The following is a 23,648-nucleotide window of genomic DNA, read 5'->3' on the forward strand; positions in this document are numbered from 1 at the left end:
TATATATATATATACACACACACACACACACAAGTTGTATAAAAGTTCTATACATATATTTACTTTTATTTATATATAAACTTTTTACTACAAAGAGCCAAAAATCACACTTGTATTGTAATTTAATTCTGTAAATAATAATAAAAAAAACAAAAATATAATTATTTAATATTACACATAATTATATTAAATATTTAAACATTTATATATATAATTAGCTATATTTAATATTATATATTATAAATGAACTATTCTGTATATTTCAATGCAAAAAAAAAGGTAACAAAATAAATCAGAAATGAAGTTATGTATCAGTGGCATGTTTTTTTCCCTATTTCCCCCCTTTTGGTGAGTGGCATGGATGGCCCTGGTTTGGGCATCTCTGATTTAAACTTTAAATGACCAGCTAGTTTCAGTTTTTTTTCCATCTTGCCCGGCGCTTTGCAGAGCAGTCGCTCCATGTTTATTAGAGTGTGTTTGGATATTCAGCATCTTATCTTGTATTTATAGCTCCAATAATGCTGGATAGTGCAAAAAACCTCTGGAGATCTGTTTACATTTTTAGCTGTGATCACAGTGGGAACATCCGGCATTGAAAGGGATGAACAAAATATCTGTTTTGTGAAATCCTGTGATGACTAAATCTCTCTTTCTTGCTGTCTTGTCAGGGCTCTATCGCAAATATGTTTAGAGAAGGAAGTTTCACATCATCGAGCAAACATAGAGTGCTGTGAGTTTTGCGTGTTTGGTGTAAAACCACATTTAAACAGTTCAGATAAGCCATGTAATCTTCAGCGGAGATGGAGTTGTGTTACTAAACAGTCTCAGTCTCTCTCTCATGCTCCCCGTTTCTCTTTACGATTCTGCTACAAATCTCTAACATCAAATGGGGCTCTGCATCTCTGGCATAGCTGGCAATCAATACCAAATGTCTAATTCGCCCTGCTTTTTTTCTTCCCACTTCCTATTTTGTTGCTTGTCAAGGAACTGTATATTTATTCAAGTGCTTCCTGCTTAAATCAAAGAGGCAAAACTGGATTCCTGCAAGCCTCGGTCCATTAAAATGTAAACGAGTGGCTGGTCGGTGAAATTACAGCTCCCGTCTTCAGTCTCGCCAGCATCCAAACTAGTCTGCGTCTCTGCTTTATAGAGGACGACACACGCCACCTACAACCCCCATCATTAAGGGCTTAACTGAATGGTAACTTCAGCAATTTTGAATGTAATGAATGTACAAGCCTTCGGTACGGCGTGATGCATTATAACAGTGCAGATTACAAACAAACTCATCTGCATTCAGAAAAGTGCTGTGGAATTACCTTGTTTGTTTGGCAAGACGACTTCTAGTTGTTTGTGATTACTTGAGGACTTTTTTTTAGTCATTTTCTAGACTAGAGAGATTATACTTACAAAGAGTGGATTTCTAGCTCATCAAGAATCTTAGAGCTGAGCATAAAAAGATTCAGTGTAGAAATCTCCATGACTTTTTCCCCATGTTTTTTAAAAGGATTTATAGGTTTGCCATTGCCATGACAGTTTGTGGTGAAATACTGCTTGTAAAATAAATTGCAAAATAAACAACTAATTGCAAGTACAATTAATTGCAAATTAATAAATAAATAATTGCAGTAAGAACAAAAGTTAAAAGGTTTTGTGTCATTTTTAAATGTTTTTAAAAGAAGTCACCAAGGCTGTGTTTATTCGATCAAATATACAATAAAACATTAATATTGTAAAATATTATTAAAATTTAAAAAATAGCTGTTTTCTATGTGAATATATTTTCAAATGTAATTTATTTCTGTAATGCGCAGCTGAATTTTCAGCATCATTACTCCAGTCTTCAGTGTCACATGATCCTTCAGAAATCATTCTAATATGCAAGAAACATTTCTGATTATTATTAATGTTGAAAACAGTTGTTGCTACATATTTTTGTAGAAACCGTGACACTTTTTTTTCAGGATTATTTGATAAATAAGTTCAAAAGAACAACATTTTTTAAATAGAATTTTGTATAACATTATACATAAATATCTTTACTGTCACTTTTGATCAGTGTAATGCATCCTTGCTGAATAAAAGTCTTAATTTCTTTCAAACAGACAAAAACAAACTTACAGACCTTAAACTTTTGAATGATAGTGTACTTTTTCAAAATAGTAGCTTGTATTAGTAAATAGTAAATAGTAGCTTTATATCATGAATAATGAAACTTCACCAACACTGGTATTCATAGTACTACGAGTATGCTCCGCCTCCCAGGAAAACAAGGCCAGCCGTCTCCAAGACATTGAAAAGTGACAGTTCTGGAGTATCTAGGACAGCGTTTTGATTAATTAGCCACATTGCTGCTGTTGTGTGTTGTGGCATTTTGTGAAAGTTTAAAATAGGCCCGTAATTAATCAGCAGGGGCTGCAGGACGGATAGAAGAATGACGTGTGAGAGAAAGGCCAAGGCGGGATCGGCCCGGCGCAGGCGTGGGTATGACAGATGGAGATTACATGCTGAACTTCAGTTCGACATCGCCGGGAGCTTCCGCTCGCCATTACAGGAATCATCAGTTAGCTTGTATTGACATTCCATTACGGTGAGCAAACAGTGGAGTTCTGCCCCGTACTGCCTGTGCAGGTCATTACGTCTGACTCCATGAGGCCCGCCGAGCTCTTTATACCCCGAGCACTTTGTCACGGTTGGAGTTTGGGACGTACCATTACTCTATGTGGCCTGTACCATTGTTTTTGATGTTGGAGATGATGCCTCATGAGGTGTTTACACAAAATCAATTGATGGCTTCATGTTTCCTTCCTCTAAAGCATGCTCATGCTGGAAGACTTTGAAACCTAGTCGTATTATTGTTTGTAGTTGGTTTTTGTACTGCTGGATGCTCTTAACGGGATCAGTGAAATAAGCAGGTGGTCATAACATTAATCCAAGATGATCTTATATAAAATGAATATAACTATACACAAACTCAATGACAATATGTAAGAATAATAAATATATTTGAATATAATAATACATAATTAACATCACTGAGAGAAATAGAGAAATAATGTAAATTTTATATATTGTGTGTGTGTGTATATATATATATATATATTTAATTAATAGTAATTTGTGCATTTAGCAGACGCTTTTATCCAAAGCGACTTAAGGTGCATTCAATAATAATAATAATAATTAACATTTTTAAATATGAAATAGGTTTCATATTTATAAGTCATGTATACATTTTATATGTCATGTATAATTATATTTAAAAAATACATTTAAAAAAGCTCATTCTGTTTTAATATGGAATCAGATTTCTTGCCACTATGAACATTTTGCAGAGGAAAGTATGTTGAATATAAATTATGGCAGTGCATCATATCATGAACATGATTATCAATGCATGAATCAAACTCACTTTGATTCCTTGCATATTTTCCATGCTTTGCTGTTTTTTTTTGCCACACTTTCCATGCTGCCACGCTTTTTATCTCACAGCAGACGGATCACATGACCTTTGCTGTCATTCCCATTGGTAGTTGTTGCATTGCTTTGCTGATCATTTGCATAGTTAATTTTTCTCTACTTTGTTGAATGCCCAGTGATCGCTCGTGTTTCTGCAGATCACCAGCTTTCATAGAAAATGCATGATTTTTGGTTTCTCTCTTGCAGTAAATCGCTGTCAGTGAATGTGAATTCCCATAGCGCTAGAAGTTTATCTGAACATACCACAAGTCTATGGCTGCACTCCAATTTGCATACTAATCTCATGTACTATATAGTACACATAGTGAGATTTTGATTAGTGTGTACCAAATCCTTGTATAAGGGTGTCTGGACAGTGTACTATTTCCAGTGCATTCTCCTTAAAAGCTTTTTCAGCTAATATTGCACACTAATATTGTTTTTTTCTATTGATTTTTGCAGTTTCAGAAACTGTATGAATCTAGAAGTTAAGTAATAATGAACTTTAAGGCACTGACTTTACCTATTAGTCTTGATGATGGGTGTAGGCAGCACGCAAGTGAGTCTCCATCCAAATGAAGCCAGCGACTGCAGCAGGGGAATATAGTCTGTCTTCACTTGTAAACCCTGAAAAGAAAAGAGGTTACCGTGAAAAAATGCTTTCAAGAGAGAAAAGTCACACTTATAGCAAACAACTGATTTTAGACTTTCAATTGAAGTCTTAAGGCATATATTAAGACATTAATATCTCTGTTTAGATGCACCCTCTATTGCATCTGTGTGGCCGTTTTCTTTAGATACTTAATAGCAGTGTGTTTTTAATCATTCACATAATTACAAGTTTTTAAACGTTGACAAACACAATTTATATATTTAAAAAAAAAACTGTTTGTCGATATTTGGAAGTTTCATAATAAAGGATGTTTATGAATAAAATCGAAATAATTTAAATGTGTCATATACTGAGGACGTGGGTTTAGCATGATAGAAAACAAATCCTATTTACCATAGTTAACCATTCATTTACTATGGGTAAAAAGAAAAAAAAACTTTAATATCTGTTCTGGTAGTATAACAGATGTTAAAATAAAAGCTGTATTGTATGAAGAGCTCGTGAAGGTGTTTCTGTGGGATTCAGAGAGCAGCGTTAATCAAACAGGGTTGTTTTGAGCAGTTAGGGGTTGCACTGTGGTTTCAAAGAGAACGCTTGTACCCTCATTTCAGGAGGAGCATGCAGGAAGTCAGAGCGGTTTAATGGCACCTGTCCTCAAAAGGAACATGTCGCGTGTCAGCCATGTGCACACACTCATAATGATAACACAAGACAGCGCTACATGATAATGCTTCACTTGCAATAATATGCCATGGGTTTTGGCACGAATGCACTATACAGTTATACATGAGTCACTGTGGAAAGTTCAGAGTAGATAACAACATGATGACACTGGAGAGGCAGAATCGAAGGGTTCTCAGTGTAGAGGCTCTGTTCTAAAAACAGTGAGCTGACTTCCTGTCCACTGCCTACAGAGGCAGCAGCCTTCTAAGGCAACAACCGAAATAATAAGTGGCTGTTTTGGAAAACTTTCCATATGCATAAAAAGTACATGGTGCACACACAATCGTTGGGTAAAATTAGGTAGATTGGTTTAAGTATTATTATAATGGTTTTTGATGCATTCAAAAACTGTGCATAATTTTTTTATTATATTAAAATATATTTTAGATTATAATATCTATAATTGATACTTTAAAGAATTGAAAGTTTTTAATATGTATAATTTTTGTATATATATTTACTTTATTGAATATATATAGTTTTTAATTATGTAAACCATTATCATTCATTGTATTTACATTTTATTATTTGTGTGTGTATATAATAAAATATAAATATTATAATACTTTAAAAAATTGAAAGAATAAGTAATATATGTATATTTTTTAAAATACATATATCTTATTGATTAAATTATCAATTTTCATTTAGCCTACTGTATTTACAGTACATATTGTCATCACTTATGTATGTGTGTATATATAATAAAAAATAATATATTAGTACTTTTTAAAAATAGAAGGAATAAGTAATATATGATAAATGATTTTTAATTTATTGTATTTGCATATTGCCATCAGTTGTCGTGTTTGTGTGTGTGTATATATACTGTATATATATATACTGTACAAAAATTTCCTGTAGAAATTACAGTAACTTGCTGGCAGCAGTTCGCCAGTAACTTACTGTAAATTAAACAGTAAAAATACTGTATTAATATTTACAGTACCGTTTAACTTGCTGTAAATTTATTTACAGTATGTATACTGTACTTTTACCGTTTTTACTGTAAAATATACTGTAATTTTATGGCCTTTTCTCCAGTAACATATTGAAATACAAGAAAAAAATATGTAGCTTTTATTTTGGCAGGTTGCCGGCAAGTAAGTATATGCACTTCCGGGTTTAGCGCTGCCGACTGAAGCGCGTCAGTGAATGAAATGTCACAGTTTTGCATTGTGCTTTGAAAACGGCAGCGGGTAGCCTAGATTTATTTATTCGGTTTGAATAAAAAGCTTATGTATTACAGTTTGTCGATCTAAAATGGTAATTGTGCAGTAACAGCTGTCAACCATGTTGGTACGTAAATGCCCTGTCAGAACTTATTTACACAGAGCATTTTTTATTTGGTCGCACATGCGCACCTGCGTACCACTTATGTGCACCCCTGTGTATATATATATATATATACACACACACACAGTATTGAATTTACTTTTTTCTCACAATGCATTGTGGGAATGCCCTCTGTGTGCAGAATACATGTGATGCTGCCTAAAAATCAGCCTACACAAACACTCAAACGCTGCACACATTGGTTTTGGGACAGAGCCAGAGTCTTAGTTTAGTCCTTTGTGGAGGTTTTGTTTCAACACCCTTCCTAGTTATGAAGCCCTTTTGCCCAGATTGGATGACATTGTTGTGGGTCGTGCGTTGAGACCTCAGAGGCCCAGGTTTCTGTTGCAATGGTTTTTGGGTATTTGCGTTGGCCAAGACCACAGCGGCAGCCTTTGGGGAATCCAGATATGTGAGAAGAGGTTTTTGTTGGAAGCGGTCCCAGTAGTGAACATGATAATGCTTCACTTGCAATAATATGCCATGGGTTTTGGCACGAATGCACTATACAGTTATACATGAGTCACTGTGGAAAGTTCAGAGTAGATAACAACATGATGACACTGGAGAGGCAGAATCGAAGGGTTCTCAGTGTAGAGGCTCTGTTCTAAAAACAGTGAGCTGACTTCCTGTCCACTGCCTACAGAGGCAGCAGCCTTCTAAGGCAACAACCGAAATAATAAGTGGCTGTTTTGGAAAACTTTCCATATGCATAAAAAGTACATGGTGCACACACAATCGTTGGGTAAAATTAGGTAGATTGGTTTAAGTATTATTATAATGGTTTTTGATGCATTCAAAAACTGTGCATAATTTTTTTATTATATTAAAATATATTTTAGATTATAATATCTATAATTGATACTTTAAAGAATTGAAAGTTTTTAATATGTATAATTTTTGTATATATATTTACTTTATTGAATATATATAGTTTTTAATTATGTAAACCATTATCATTCATTGTATTTACATTTTATTATTTGTGTGTGTATATAATAAAATATAAATATTATAATACTTTAAAAAATTGAAAGAATAAGTAATATATGTATATTTTTTAAAATACATATATCTTATTGATTAAATTATCAATTTTCATTTAGCCTACTGTATTTACAGTACATATTGTCATCACTTATGTATGTGTGTATATATAATAAAAAATAATATATTAGTACTTTTTAAAAATAGAAGGAATAAGTAATATATGATAAATGATTTTTAATTTATTGTATTTGCATATTGCCATCAGTTGTCGTGTTTGTGTGTGTGTATATATACTGTATATATATATACTGTACAAAAATTTCCTGTAGAAATTACAGTAACTTGCTGGCAGCAGTTCGCCAGTAACTTACTGTAAATTAAACAGTAAAAATACTGTATTAATATTTACAGTACCGTTTAACTTGCTGTAAATTTATTTACAGTATGTATACTGTACTTTTACCGTTTTTACTGTAAAATATACTGTAATTTTATGGCCTTTTCTCCAGTAACATATTGAAATACAAGAAAAAAATATGTAGCTTTTATTTTGGCAGGTTGCCGGCAAGTAAGTATATGCACTTCCGGGTTTAGCGCTGCCGACTGAAGCGCGTCAGTGAATGAAATGTCACAGTTTTGCATTGTGCTTTGAAAACGGCAGCGGGTAGCCTAGATTTATTTATTCGGTTTGAATAAAAATCTTATGTATTACAGTTTGTCGATCTAAAATGGTAATTGTGCAGTAACAGCTGTCAACCATGTTGGTACGTAAATGCCCTGTCAGAACTTATTTACACAGAGCATTTTTTATTTGGTCGCACATGCGCACCTGCGTACCACTTATGTGCACCCCTGTGTATATATATATATATATACACACACACACAGTATTGAATTTACTTTTTTCTCACAATGCATTGTGGGAATGCCCTCTGTGTGCAGAATACATGTGATGCTGCCTAAAAATCAGCCTACACAAACACTCAAACGCTGCACACATTGGTTTTGGGACAGAGCCAGAGTCTTAGTTTAGTCCTTTGTGGAGGTTTTGTTTCAACACCCTTCCTAGTTATGAAGCCCTTTTGCCCAGATTGGATGACATTGTTGTGGGTCGTGCGTTGAGACCTCAGAGGCCCAGGTTTCTGTTGAAATGGTTTTTGGGTATTTGCGTTGGCCAAGACCACAGCGGCAGCCATTTGGGAATCCAGATATGTGAGAAGAGGCTTTTGTTGGAAGCGGTCCCAGTAGTGAACTCCGCAGACTTAAAAGCGGAGGAGAATTGAGAAAATGTGGTCTGTTTAATGGCTTTCCATTGCTGCGCGACTGTGTGAACATCTAGATGATGTTAAAGTGCTACACTCTTTCTACATGGAGGTCAGTGAAATAGAGCAGAACCAAGACTCCTCACGAAAAAGAGTCATAAAGTCAACATGAATGTCAGCTTTTAGCAATATGGCACATTTCAGAGAAAATAGATGATTCATTTGAAAAAAAAAAAATGTTGGCAGAAACGTCATCATATTACATCAGTAATTGATTAGATTGTGAAAGAGAGAATGGAGTCAGGTGGTTTGTCTTGATTTGACGTGTCTTGTTTATTCTATTGTTATTTTATTTTTTTCATTGAAAATTGGTTGTTCTTTGTTGTTTTAATGTTTATTGGTTGTTTTTATATGCTGCAAACGGGACTATCATAGTGAATTTTGTCTACGTCCGATGAGGAGAGTTTGAGGAAAGGCAAGAGGGGGATGATGATGTCAATCAGGATGGAAAATTGTTTCAGAAGTGGAGCAACTTTAAATGAAAGATTATCAATCTTAACATGCATGAATAATTTACAATAAGACCAAGAATGTATATTCAGAACATACTGTATACAGGGTAAATTGTGATTTTGTTGACTTATAAGCTGATGTGTGATTTTATTTATTTATTTGTTAATGTACAGTCTTTTTTTATTTATTTACTTATTTTTTATGTAATTCATATGTTGGTGGTGCTTACGTAATTTGTAGGTTGGAGGATTGTGGTGCTTTCAAAAGCGACATTGACTCAACAAGCGATGTGATTGGGGGCAGGATGGTTTACTGTTTGTCCAACCAGTAGAAAACATGGGGAGCGTTTGGGAAACCTGTTCGATAGCAGTAATGGTGCTAAGTTTTAAATGCAAAAATAAAAGTTGTAAACGTTTGGGAAGGTTGCATTAAATTTGATTAAAAAAGTTAAGACATTTATAATGTTACAAAAGATTTCCACAAAAAATATTAAGCAGCACATCTGTTTTCAACATTGCTAATAATAATAAATATTATTGGCAGCAATATTTTATAATATCAGCATATCAGAATGATTTCTGAAGGATCACGTGACACTGAAGACTGGAGTAATGATTTTGAAAATGTAGCTTTGCATCACAGAAATAAATTACATTTAAAAAATATATTCAAATAGAAAACAGTTCTTTAAATTTTTTTTTATGTTTCACAATATTACTGTTTGTTCTGTACTTTTCATCAAATAAATTCAACTTTGAGAGGAAGAGACTTCTTTCAAAAACATTACAATCTTACCAACCCCAAACTTCCTCCAAAGCATCATTAAAACATTTCTAAGGAAAAAAAATATCAAAGATTGTACCAGACGATCTGAGAGATCTATTTTTGTATTAACCTTTTCAGTCAAAGAAGCAGATTTCAGCTCACAGACTTCCATTCTCGACAACTAAAAATAGTCCAACCTTATTTTACACCTATATCACACTTTTCTACCCAGGGTCTACAGAATGGCATATCTGTCATGGATGTTCGGCTGCTGCTGATATATATATCCTCACGGCCTGACAGCAACCGTCTGTCTGTAGCGTTAAAATCACACACACGTCATAAACTTACTATAAACTCAGTATACTGGAAATAGACTAATGAAAGATTTGAAAAGCATGATTTGTTTAGTTTCAGAGTCGTGTAGTTCAGCCACATTCAGACAGACAAAGAAAAGTGTTCTCTGAAACGGCAGGTCGCATTTTTTTCTCACCTCCACAGGAGCCATAAAGGTTACATTGCCAAAGGACATGTTTTAATGGTCTAGATATCACACCGCTCCAGTGACTGCACTGACCTTCAAACTTTACCTTCTACTCTAACTACATACTAAATATATATCTGATATTGCTCAGAGGTTGCTCAGGCAACTTACTGGCGTTTCATTGAAGTTTCTCCTTTGATGCTTCTCCTGTAGCGACTTGAACTGACTTTGAGCACAGTTTAAAGGGGTCATATGATGCTGCTAAAAAGAACATTATACTTTACAGATCTTCTTTATGCACCAAGAGCTTGTAACACTCCAAAGAGAAAGGAAAAATTGAAATCGCATCATATGACCCCTTTAAGACATCGTTGAGCTCTCTTATGAAACTCCAGAGTGTTTTTCTCATGCACAACTAAACTTCGTTATTAGCATCCTGATGCAACCACATTATAGTAATCTCATTTGAGCTCTAATTGGGTTTCTGGTAACTTTTTAAAACAGTTACGCTGTGTGCTTCAAACGGTTAACTTGTTAACTTAGTTAACTTATTCAACTTTGTTAGATCTCTCTCATCACGGGCCAGTGAGAAAAAAAAGGTTTTTTTCGCCTTATTCCTGTCCTTTATAGTTGAATAAATCCAATCCGAGCAGCAGAAGAACTGCTTTCAAGAAAACAGATCCAGGTAAAAGTGATAAGAGTTTAGACTGTACAGACATCGGCATGCTTCAAAACATGCGAGAAGAATCTGAGGCTGCTGTAGTTATGCAAGCCTTAGATAGAGACATGAATAACTTGAAATGGAAAGAAATCCTGAGAGCTAGACGGGAAAACCATAACAAGATCGGACTAAATTTCACATTGCGTCTTTAAATGCCATGGGCAAGGGATTGGTTTTAGCAGTTGGTGGACTTGTTTCAGATGTCCCCGGGCCTCGGTCTGTCTGTGTTTACTCACAGAATGTTCCTGAAATAGGACGCAGGGTTAAAGCATTGCGGTAACTGTTTTCATATTCATGTTAATCACTCCAATTTCCTTTTCTCTTAGTGACCAAACAATGTGCAGGACTCTCTATACAGGTAAAGCAGTGTTTATACTTCACAAACAACATGATTGTCACCACCTGTGGTTGCTAGGTCATTACAGTGTCAGCATTACACATCTAAAAAGCACTGCAAAAACACAATTTAGCCAATTTACTTTTTAACTCAGTTTTTGCCTCAAAGGATTTAATCTATAAATTATGTGTGTGTGTGTATGTATGTGTATATATATTTGGCCGAGATACAACTATTTGAAAATCTTTAAAAAAAAAATCAAAATATTGAGAAAATCGCCTTTAAAGTTGTCCAAATTAAGTTCTTAGCAATGCATATTACTAATCAAAAATTAAGTTTTTATATATTTACAGTAGGAAATTTATAAAAAAATTATGTCGTAATAACGAGATATGTCGTTTTAACCACATATTTTCTCGTTAAAACGACATCTTTTCTTGTAATAACGAGATGTTTTCTCGTTAGAACGACATATTTTCTCGTAAAAACTAGATATTATGTCGTTAATACTACATAATTATCTCGTTAAAACGACATCTTTTCAAATTTTAATTTAAAAATAACCGTTTTGATCTGATCATAGCCTAAACGAGTCATGGGTCTGATTGCAGTTATTGGATAGCACTATATTGTAGACAGATTGGAGATTAATCCTAATAAACATGCCGCTACAAATAAAACCATTACATTAAAATACATTTAAAACAGTGTATTTCAATAATTTCAGCAGCGTGCAGATCCTCGTTTATGTCAGACTGTGGCGACAGCAGCGCGGACAGTCGCTTAGCTCGCTCACATAATGTACCATATATATCTATAATAACGGGAAAACATATAGTTTTTATGACATATGTCGTTATTATGAGAAAAAATGTTGTTTTAATGGGAAAGATGTCGTTTTAATGAGACAAGTATATGGTTTTTACGAGAAAAGATGTCGTTTTAACGAGAAAACATCTTGTAATTACGAGAAAAGATGTCGTTTTAACGAGATAATTATGTCGTATTAATGACATAACATCTCGTTTTTATGAGAAAAGATGTCATTTTAACGAGAAAACATCTAATTTTTATGAGAAAAGATGTCGTTTTAATGAGAAAACATCTCGTTATTACGACATAATTGAGTGGAAAAAAATATGTGTGTGGCAGCAATGCATCACCGTACTTTTATATCTCTTTTTATATCTGTTTTTTTTTTTTTGTCAAATACGTTTTTATTCAGTCGTCGAATAGCCTTGCAATATTCACAAGATCCAGGATTCATTTTCTTATATGCACATAATAAACAAATAAAAAAATAAAAAAAAACTTAAATGCAACACCCCATCCCCGGCCTGTTAATATACAATACAGTGACATTCAAAAACAACTTTTAAGTTACAATTGCATTACAATTATAACATTGCATTAAGGAATATAATTCCTTTTGAGGTAACAGAAGAAATGGTCCCAAATCTTGTGAAACTGTCCAGTTGTGAGTGTTTTTTAAGGTAAATTTAGGTGTAAAGTGGAAAAGTAGAGTGGAAAAAGATCATTTATTTCTGTACTTTAACATATAAATGCACTATATTTCTTGTAATTTCAATCTTACTTGATATCATTCATTTGTGCCTTTATTTCTCATAGCTCTGACTGTATTTCTTATTTTAAACTTTATCTCGTCATTACATTTAACTTTATAGGTGCCTATATTTGTATTATTTTTAATTATACAGATACATTTTAAAATATAGTTATTTCTTGTATTTTTACATTATATCTCACAGTTGTCTTTTCTTTTAAGGTAATTTTAAGGCAGTTACATTTAAAACATTTTAGGTGCAACATCTTTCAGTTGCACCTTTATTTCTCATAATTGTGGCTGTATTTCTTATTTTAATAAGTCAGCATTACCTGTTTTACTTTATAGACATCCACACGTTCGAGTGTTGCGACTGCACTGCAGCTTTCTGAAGGCTGCTGCTCTTCTCTTAATAACACACCCTTATTTACGGAGAGAGCTCACTGCGACTGTGTTAAAAGGCTGTTAAGGCAATTTCCTTCTCAGTGGATCAAAACTAATAAGTGTTGCTGTGAATAAATCTTCAAGGATTATTCCTCAAGGAAATCTAAAATGGAAAATGTTGTTTTTTTTTTGTTTTTTTTTTGTGGTTGTGTTCCAGGGGCTGAGCTCTAGCGACAGTGCGCCCTCATTGCATTACATGTCCAAGGTTACTCTGCCTATTGATTTACCTTTACGACAAGTCCTCGCTCAATTTGACTCGTATTGAACAAACATGGCTCAGTTACTCCGTACAAGTGCTTTGGAGATTTATGCATGCAATTAAACATTTAATTAAAGGTATACTAATAAATGATATATTAAATATATAATCAAATATTTATAGTTTTTTAAAATTGATTTATTTATTCCCTTTTGATTGTATTCATTAATTTAGTTGTTTTTATGCATACGTTATATTGTGTGAAATTAGGTAAATAAGTACATTCAAAAATACTGGATTTATTAACTAACAATTTATTATGCAACTAAAAACAACTTGTATAAACACATACCTTATACATTGTTATGTAGAAATAATATTTAAAAAAGCAAAAATATATTTCTTAACTATATATATATAATTAATAAATTGTAGAATATTGTAATTGTAGTCAATTTAATTTAATAACTAAATTAATAAATTGAATGATGCCATAATTTTTTATTTGTTGCGCTACATTAAAAAAGCATTTCTCAGAATACCATCATTGAGTGAATGACTAATGTGCAGTGATTGTCTGACGCTATTATAGAAACACGATTCACGAGACGTTTGAAATAAACATGCAGGCTCATTGAAGACAGAAATATGACTGACAGAAAATGAGACAGTGATTGATGGGCCTGAGTCAGACAGCAGCTGAACATATCAATTCAAAATGTCTTAACTGCATTAGTGAGAATACCCTTCTGTCCGATGAATCTATCTATCTCTTCTGATGTCTGGCATATACATCAACATGCCCTTACACAATATTAATACTGAATACCATTCATGAAATCTTAAATTACAATCGTGTTGAATGCTGGGAGATGTGGAGCGGACTTAGATTTGAATGCAGCCCGTCAGGCAGAGCGGCACTGAATAATGCTGGGCAGAAATAGAGTGTCCTTACCCTCAGCTACAGAAACACCGTCATGGCCGAGTAGAAGAGAGCGAACGAGAGAGGACAGCAGAGAGCGAGTGAGAGCTGCAGGATTATAAAATAAAGCTCAAAACTCGATTACGCTGATAGCATCAGTACACAGTGCTAACTAACACGATGCTGCCGCCCGGTTTGCGCGCTCCTCACACACACACCTAGCCCAAATAAGCCCAAGCGAGACCAACTTTAGAAGAATCAATGGCGAACTGGCACAATATCTGATTTCAACAAGCATGGCTAAGACTCTCTGAGCAGCAGGACCCATTACTGTCACTCAAACGGGGGGTTTCCTGCTTTTTTTGGTGTATTTCGTGCTGCGCTTCTACATTTTTTTTTTGTTATTTTTTTTTGCGTAATTTAATGGTTTCTGGAAGTTTGTGCAGCTATTTAAAGGAATAGTTCACCCAGAAATCTAAACTGAACATTTCCTCACCCTCAGGCCATTGAAGATGTAGTTTGTATCTTCATCTGAACAGATTTGGAGAAATTTTGCATTGCATCATTTGCTCAATGGATCCTCTCCATGCACTTTCTTCAGTGAAAAAGTCCAGAAATCCACTCTTATTTCTTTAGAACTGTTTTTGCCTGTAAACAGTGCTTGATCTGTGCATATTCTTTTCCTGATTCAGACGAGATAACTTTTTCACTGAAGAAAGCAATGTTTTTGCTCATATTTTAGCCGGAAGCGACGGTTTAAATTAAAACATCTTAATGATTGTTTCTTACAAACACACAGCTTTTCACTTCATAAGATGATAACTGATGGACTGGAGTGATGTGGATTACTTGTGGATTATTGTGATGTTTTTATCAGCTGTTTGGACTCTCATTCTGACGGCACCCATTCACTGCAGAGGAGCCATTGGTGAGCAAGTGATGCAATGCTACATTTCTCCAAATCTGATGAAGAAACAAACTCATCTACATCTTGGATGGCCTGAGGGTGAGTAAATGTTCAGCAAATTGATTCAATTCTAATAAATTTCACAAGTAATTACAGTGAAACGACAAGTAATGCATTGAAATAAGAAATTCTGAAGTAGAAAGGTTAAAATAGTATTTTCTTGTAAAACATACTCCAATGACCTTATACTCTGAATAATCATCTTTACAGTGTACAGTTAAATATGACAATAGTACTCTGAAGGACAGAATGCAAACATGTGTTTGAATGTAACTCACATCAACGATTGTCCATTGTTCCACCACTATAGCGTCGTATGCAGCAGCCGCATTGGTATCGCTCTCCACCCCCTCCTGGAACACAAACATGCTGTCCACAGTCTTGACGAGAAAATCTGCAAGGAATAAAGGAGAAATCAGTCAGTGTTCTGGGTTTAATATGGTGGGTATACAACATCAGTTGGGTCCAGTGTTGGTTAGCAAACAGTGTTGTTATTGTTGACTAAAGCTAAAAAATTTGTAATATTCTTTTTTGTACATTTTAGATGAAAAACTTACTGAGAAACCTGAAACAAAAATTAGGAATGGTGCATTGCACTAACGGAAATAAAATAAGTTTAAGTACTATATTTACTAAAACTGAAATAGATATAAATTAAAAAAATTATAATAATGAAAATGACAAAAGCATGTAGCAAAATAACTAAAACTTATTACAAATTAAAAGCTAATTAAAACTATTAATAATATTAGATTATATAAATAAAAGTTATAAAAGTAAACTCACACTGGTTTGGAACGACACGAGTGTGAGTAAATGATTTTGGGGTGAACTTTAGTGATCCCCCAAAAAACAAAAATCACAATTACAGTCACACAGTTACAATAGAAGTACACAGTGTCAAGATGTTAAAATAATGTTTCAAGAGTATAAGCAACAGAATGTAAACATTACAAGTGTTACCATCAGGTAAGTCTAGAATCACCAGCTATATAAGGCTGGTATAGCTGATACAACTGTAAATTTTGCATAATATTTGCAAGGAAAAAAAATTGACATTAATATCTGTAAAGCAGATTTTTTTTAGAGCTTGATGTGGTCACTGTGAACTGTTGTTAGTTTTTCAAAAATGTTCCATCCATTTCTTCTAAAGAATTATTTGCATACGGGTTTTGAACGGGATGACGGTGAGAAATAATTTCCATTCTTGGATATACTTTTGCTTTTACTTCTGTTAAACCCAGAACATTCCTTTAAAACGTCAGTGCAAGCTAAATGTACGAAAGCACAGGAAGAAAAGGGACGTTAATTATAGCGGGATTTCTAGGTGATCAAAATATAACTAGAGAGAGAGTATGTGCGGATGAGGAAGTCATTTGAAATATTTCAAAGAAAAGGAAGAGTGACAGCAACAAGACAGACAGAGACTAATGAATGACCAGCCTAATTAGCCAGCACATCCATGTTGGAATGTAGAACATTTCCGGTGAAATAAATAAAGCTCTTTCAAATGCACATTTTAATGGCCTGATGTCACTGCCGCCCCATGCGGTTCCTGCGTTTGGCCCTGTTTTAGAGTGATCTTTATATATGGCTGGATAATAAGCTCTGCTGAGTATTGAAGATGAGCACAGGGGCGTCTGGGAACCGAGTTATTTCTGCTCGGTGTCCTCTCATGGCCCAAGAGCTTCCTTATTAGCCTTCCTCCATTTACACACTAATACTGTTTGTGCTGCCCCTGTCTGCTCTGGGAGACACTCCAGATTACATTATAGGGGGGCTGAGGGATGGGCGACCGTGGGCCGGCCCCGATGGGAAGGGGTTTTTCTCGGGAAAGGGAGGGGACCGGTGTCTGTCGCCTGCATCCTTCCATCAAAAAAAACCTATTTAAGGCTGCACTTACTCAATTGAAGGCATCTCACCGGCCTTTCAAACAGAGCCATTGTTCTGGCCACCTTGCATCAGATGTTCCCACTAGGGATCGTAATTGGAAAAGTCCACTCGGGAGATTGCCTCAGCTGTCGAGCCCGTCTGGACGGACAGCGATGTCTCAGGTGAGCGACTCCCGACAGGGAGATGCGCCAAACGTGGGCTCAATAAGCCGTCGGGTCTGTGGGAGGCCCGTTTATGGAGATTGACGGCAGAGAGATTGTCCGTTTGATGGAGTGAGACTGCCGGAGTATGTGGAGTTAGTCTGGCCAGGTCATGGTGACTGATAGCGTTCAGGTTTAAGTGTGTGCCCGAGAGAGCTGCTAATGCTCAAGACAGCTTATGTATATTTTACGACGTGGGGCAGAAATGGGATGAGACCGGGTGGAGGATGTGAACATATTAAATGTCAATCACTTGAGCAGACAAACTACTTCAGAGAAGCTTTACTGTGCTGACAGTGATGTAAAAGCATCTTTGTTAAAGGTTAAATGTTTGATTTCTACATCAGCTACCAGCACCAAACAAACGCAAAACTAATGATTAATTAACGTTCTGTCTATCAGTTGTTCTATAGTTCTATCTATCATTCCGTCGTTCTGTCTACCTCTCCATAAACTTGTCTGTCTGTCTGTTTGTCTGCCGTTCTATCTATAGTAATATAATTTTATCTGCCATTGTTTATATCATTCTTTCTATTATTTTATCTTTCTATCTAGCTGTCCATCCATCTGTCTGTCTGTCTGTCTGTCTATCTGTCTATCATTCTATCGTTCTGTTGTTCTATCTATCTGTCTGTCTTTCTGTCCATCCATCCATCATCTAGATTAATATAAACCCCTTAACCATTGAATCTTTTTCTCTATCTATCTATCTATCTATCTATCTATCTATCGATCGTTCTATCATTCTATCTATCTGTCTGTCTTTCTGTCCATCCATCCATCCATCCATCCATCTATCTATCTATCATTCTGTCGTTCTGTTGTTCTATCTATCTGTCTGTCTTTCTGTCCATCCATCCATCCATCATCTAGATTAATATAAACCCCTTAACCATTTAATCTTTTTCTCTCTCTCTCTCTCTCTCTCTCTCTCTCTCTCTATCTATCTATCTATTGTTTCTGTCATTCTATCTATCGTTCTATATCGATCTATCTACTGATCTACCTATCTATTTGAAATCTACTTCATTACATTCAAATTTGAACTGGAATTTTTTTATATCAAATTCACGATCTAAATTGGAATTTCAAAAGCGTTTAAAATTCCATTTTGAATGGCGCTGATGTCCAGAATGAGACCGAACACTCAGAAGAGGAGTGACATCTGTATTTAGCTGCAGTGTGAATACGCTCCATAAGACCAGGTACGTGTATTAAAAAAACTAAATAGGATCAATTTGGATTTCATGTTGACTTTAACATTTAAAAAATGACGCTCTTCACTTTAATGCCGTGAATAGGTGTGTCTGTCATTCTCTCTCTCTCATGGACCTGTTCAAATGCTTCCATTCATACTCTGATTCTTTTGTGCATCAGGACAATGACAGTGGAGGTATCTCCAAAATCCCTTTCATAGCGAGATAATACCTTATTGGAAATTCATACGCTGAATATCTGTGCCTTCGTGCATCTGAATATAGGCAGAACAGCATGAATAGTCAGGTGCATGAATGTGTCGCAGCTGCGGGTGGATATTCTTTTCTGAGGAAGGGGAAATTCGCACCGGAGCAAAAGTCAGACAAAAGAAACCTTTTAGTCAACATTGTTGGCGTCTATTCAACGGGAGCTAAACCTGGAACGGCGATGAGCCTGTGGCCCACCGTGTTGCTCTCCTGTGGAGCGTATGAATCTTTAATCGCGGACTCATAGCGGTGGCGTTGAGCTGCAAATTCAATCCTGGCCTGATGGGCGGCACTGGCACGCCACACCCATCGCATTAAAACCCAACTCCTGCCTCCCACCTTCTCTCACCATGGAAACCTGTCTCTAAGGGCGAGAGAGGCGAAAGGAAAGCTTCCTTATAAAGGACATTCTCCTGGATAACTTCAATGTCAGTGAAGCAAAGCTAGACGAGGACACAGGCGAGGTGCACAAGTAAATCAGTGGAGCAGAACGCCACACCAACAGCATCGACAAAGAGCAGAATCCATCAGGAGACTTTAAGCTGCCACAAAACCCCCTTCCACCCCTGGACCGGTGGATAAACTCATATCAAAGCCACCTGGAGGGCAGTTTCTGAAGATGGAGGAGGAGGAGGCCATGCCACCGCTGATCTCCTAAGACTATCATTTTGATCTTCTATCAAATAGGACCACAAATCTCACAAAACCTGTCAAGAACATGTCCAGGTCATTTTTCACCTCCAAAATCAATAGAAAGAAGTATTTTTTTCAACAACATGATGCCTACAGTATTTCAGAATCATTCAGTATTTGACAAATATTCACGACAATTAAACATACTTTCCACGCAAATTCTCATTACCATAATACAAACAAAAACCTGTAATGCAAATGGTGTTATTTTTAATATTTTGAATTAGCTTTTATTTTTATGCATTCAGTTTAATTTCAGTTTACACTTTATTTAAAGGTGTCCTTGTTACAGTGTAATTATAAATTTAAGTACTGAGTAATATTAATTAACTACATGCATGGTTAGGGTTAAGGATTAGGGTTTGGTTTAGGGTTACTTGCATGTAATTATGCATCTGTGTATATATATTCTAATAGAAATGGAAATTTGGGGGAGAAATTTGCTTAACTCTCATGAAAATAGTGTCACAATGCAAAAAATCTTTACAGTCTTAAAATGAGCTTCATTATTTTTATGCAGAATATGATTAGTGTAAATACATTGTGAAGGAAAGCATTGCTATTACCCTTGCAAGGTTTGCGGCATGAATTTGACTATTATTTCCTGTTGATTATGGGGTGAAACGTGACCTTGGCATGTTTTGGAGAGATTCACCCAGAGAATCTGTCTGTGATGGGCTTGTGTTATCTGTGTGTACGTCCCTCCTCACATATTCCGGACGTGTTGATGTTACAGCGAGAAGACACTGTGGGAGTGCATCACCATGGAGTTCTCATTATGCATTCGCAGGCCAGACTCAAAGAGGAGCTAAATTTGGAGAGATCTGGCCCATGTGCTCACAGGCCTGATAATGAATGCGTCTCCAGCCTTTATAGAATAGTAAGTATATGTAACGTGTAACAGGGACACCTTAATATAAAGTGTTACCCAGTTTAAATTTTAGTAATTTTATGTGATTTGTCATTTTTATTTTGTTTAAATATTTGTATTTATCTTTAATTTATGTTTAATTTAACTTTTAATTTTTAGTGATTTTAGTACTTCAAATGATTTATTTTGGTTAGTTGCCAAGGCAACATTTGTAATTTAATTTAAGATTTTTAAGTTCAAGTTTTTAATCTAATATTTATTTCATTTTAGTTCAGCTCATTTTAATAGTTTTAGTTTTAGTTGACAATAACATCATTGAATGCAAATAAATAAATTAATTAAGTCTACATGCTGGCGGTGCTTTGATATCACATTGTTCCCGGTCTCCACGGGGCTCTGCCAGCACCTCGCCATCCTCCTGCTTTAACACGGCCCTCACTTCCTGTTCTTTTTCTTTCACACGTGTGGTTGACATGAACACCATCATTTGTCTCGACTCAGGAAACATATTGTGCTCTACTTTACATATTTATTTAGTGATGCTTGGTAAGGTTATATATTCTACTTTTATTTTTTATTTAGTCGTATATGCAATTTAAGAAAAATATTTATAAAGTCAAGTTTCGTATTTAATATCCCACGTATTTATTTATTTATTTTTAACATCTTTTTATTAGTGGTCTTTGTAAAAAACAAAAACAAAAAAAACACACTGTAATGCAAACAGTGTTATTTTAATATAATTTTATGCACTGTTGTAGTATTTATCAATATTTGAATTTTATTTTTATATTTTCAGTTAATGTTTTAGTAAATTTGTTATGCGATTTTGTAATTTTTTTGTAATATTACTGTTTAGCTTTATTTTTTATTTCAGTTTTAGTAGTACTTTTAGTAGTATTTTCATTTCATTTTTATATTTAATTTTATTTGAGACTGATTTAATAGTTTTATTTATTGTGTCCTACTTTATGTTAGTTAGTGTATTCCACTTTTTTTAAATTGTATTTTAGTTGATTATGTATTACATTTTAAAATCTTTTTATTAGTGGTATTTGCAAAAACCTTGTGATGCAAACTGCTATTTTAGTATTATTTATGCACTATTATAGTATTTTTTTGTTTTGATATTTTGTTTAAATGAATTTTTATATTTTCAGTTTTCATTTAAATTTTAGTTTAAATTTTAGTAATTATGTTATGCAAATATATATACAGGTGCATCTCAATAAATTAGAATGTCGTGGAAAAGTTCATTTATTTCAAGTATTTATTTCAGTTAACTGCTGCAACATTTTTAATTTACATTTTAGTTTTTTAAGTTTTTAATCTAATATTTATATATTATTATGTTTTTCATCTAATATTTATATATTATTTTCTTTATGCTCGATTTAATAGTTTTATATATTGTGTTCTACTTTACATTTTTATTTGGGTAAGGTTATATTTTCCACTTTTTTTTCTTCTTTTTTTTTTAAAGTCATGTATGCATTTTTTATTATATGTAGTCTATTTGTTTGTTTATTCATTTAGTGTATTACATTTTTAAATCCATTTATTAGTGGCCTTTGCAAAGTCAAGAATGGGTAGCCTATTATTATTGCTCATAGTCACGGTTAGTATTAGAAGTGTATTAGATGTGATTGCTTGTCCTGCGTTTGTCTTAAGGACATGAATAATGTCTCGAGTCGTGTGATTTGCTAAATAGATGTGAGCTTTTACTGTTTCAGACTTCAGATTTTTGCCTGGTTAGAGATAAAACAGGCAATTTGCACTGAATGAGGAACTCGTGCCATACAGTATCTAGAGGTCAGAATGGAGACTTTTGCCTGTATGCAACCAGCAGAACCCCACAGCTTTGTGGCATTGAGTTTTGCACGGGCCAATACCACTCTTATTTCCCTCAGAAAATATAAGAATCAAATCAATTTCTGCTTTTGCTCAGTAATTACCTCAGGACGACTTCCCTCGGTAGAACTGCACAGAACTTGGCAGGGGTTTACTGACTGTACAGGGGAGTCATTAAAGAAAATTAATTAACTAATAAGAAGCTTGGGTTTTGCGTCATTGCTACCACTGCACACGTTCTCTTGCCACATCATTACCACTTCAAGACCCAGAAAGCTCTAAATGATGACAAATACCCTCCTCTCCTCATGTCCCCGATGTTATAACCCAGCCACAAAACAGCGTATATTGGGTTAGCCATCAAAGAACAAAGCCAAACTCAAACCAGCAGTGCATTTCCCTCAGTGCTGGAAGATCCACAGTGCAGATCTCTGCTGAAAATGCTTTCAGTGCACTCAAGTGAGCCAAACCCTCAAGCTATATTAATAGCATGATTAATTAATGAGGCAGAAAATAAAATATGGCACACTAGTATAATATCAAACTAATCAATTTTCCAAAAAATGCTCATCCATTTATTAGAAGATGCATTTAATTCAATTATTTATCACCTGATGAGCACATATTAATATTAATAATATCATAACACTTATTTATAACCCCTATAACATGACAATAGTATTGCCATAGAAATATATAATAGAAACATAAAATGTTAGTTTTACCATGTAGTATTTTTTTTATTCATTTATTTTTTAAACTGTGTTATGTATGCAATTTTTATTTATGTATTTATTTGGCCAAGGTTGTATTATGTATGTATCCCATTTTGGAGATTACTGATTCATTTAGTGTATTTCACTTTTAAATATATTTTAGTTATTTTAAATTTTTTTTTCCCGAAAAACACAAGAAATTGTTTTTCTACACTATCACCATATAATATTCAGAATTTTATTTTATTTTATAAATGTTTACTATTTTTTTCTTATTTATTTAGTAATGCATTCGTTTTTTTGTTTGTTTTGTTTTTTTACAATTATATATTTAGTCAATATATATATATATATTTTTTGTGTATCCCATTTTGGAATTTATTTATTCATTGACTGTTTTCCATCTTTTAATATATTTTAATAATGTATTACACTTTACAGAAAATGGTGATACAATTGTTACAGTTTTGGGACACCATGTAGTACTCAGCATTTAATAATTTCATGCTAAGTATACTAAAAACACATTTACTACATTTACAACTTAATAAAATACCCTGCAGTTGTACTTTTAGTATACTAAACTGGTCTACTTAGTCTGCTTAGTCTGCTCAACTAATTTTGTACTTAATGCACTTTAATTGTGCAGAAGTAGTGCTGAAG

At 34.3% G+C, this 23,648-nt stretch overlaps 1 protein-coding gene across 1 annotated transcript in view; it reads right to left on the reverse strand.

Annotated features, from left to right (window-relative positions):
* Positions 1–23,648, reverse strand: part of LOC107711532 (raftlin-like) — a 35,727-nt gene that overhangs the window by 7,218 nt on the left and 4,861 nt on the right. The window contains exons 3-4 of the mRNA XM_016516518.1: positions 15,577–15,692; positions 3,983–4,086 (exon numbers count right to left, since the gene is read on the reverse strand). Of these exons, the coding sequence (XP_016372004.1) occupies positions 3,983–4,086; positions 15,577–15,692 (220 nt within the window). The remainder of the gene's footprint in view (positions 1–3,982; positions 4,087–15,576; positions 15,693–23,648) is intronic.

Source organism: Sinocyclocheilus rhinocerous, unplaced genomic scaffold, assembly GCF_001515625.1.
Source record: "Sinocyclocheilus rhinocerous isolate Xijiao unplaced genomic scaffold, SAMN03320098_v1.1 scaffold1079, whole genome shotgun sequence".
Taxonomy (NCBI): Eukaryota; Metazoa; Chordata; class Actinopteri; order Cypriniformes; family Cyprinidae; genus Sinocyclocheilus; species Sinocyclocheilus rhinocerous.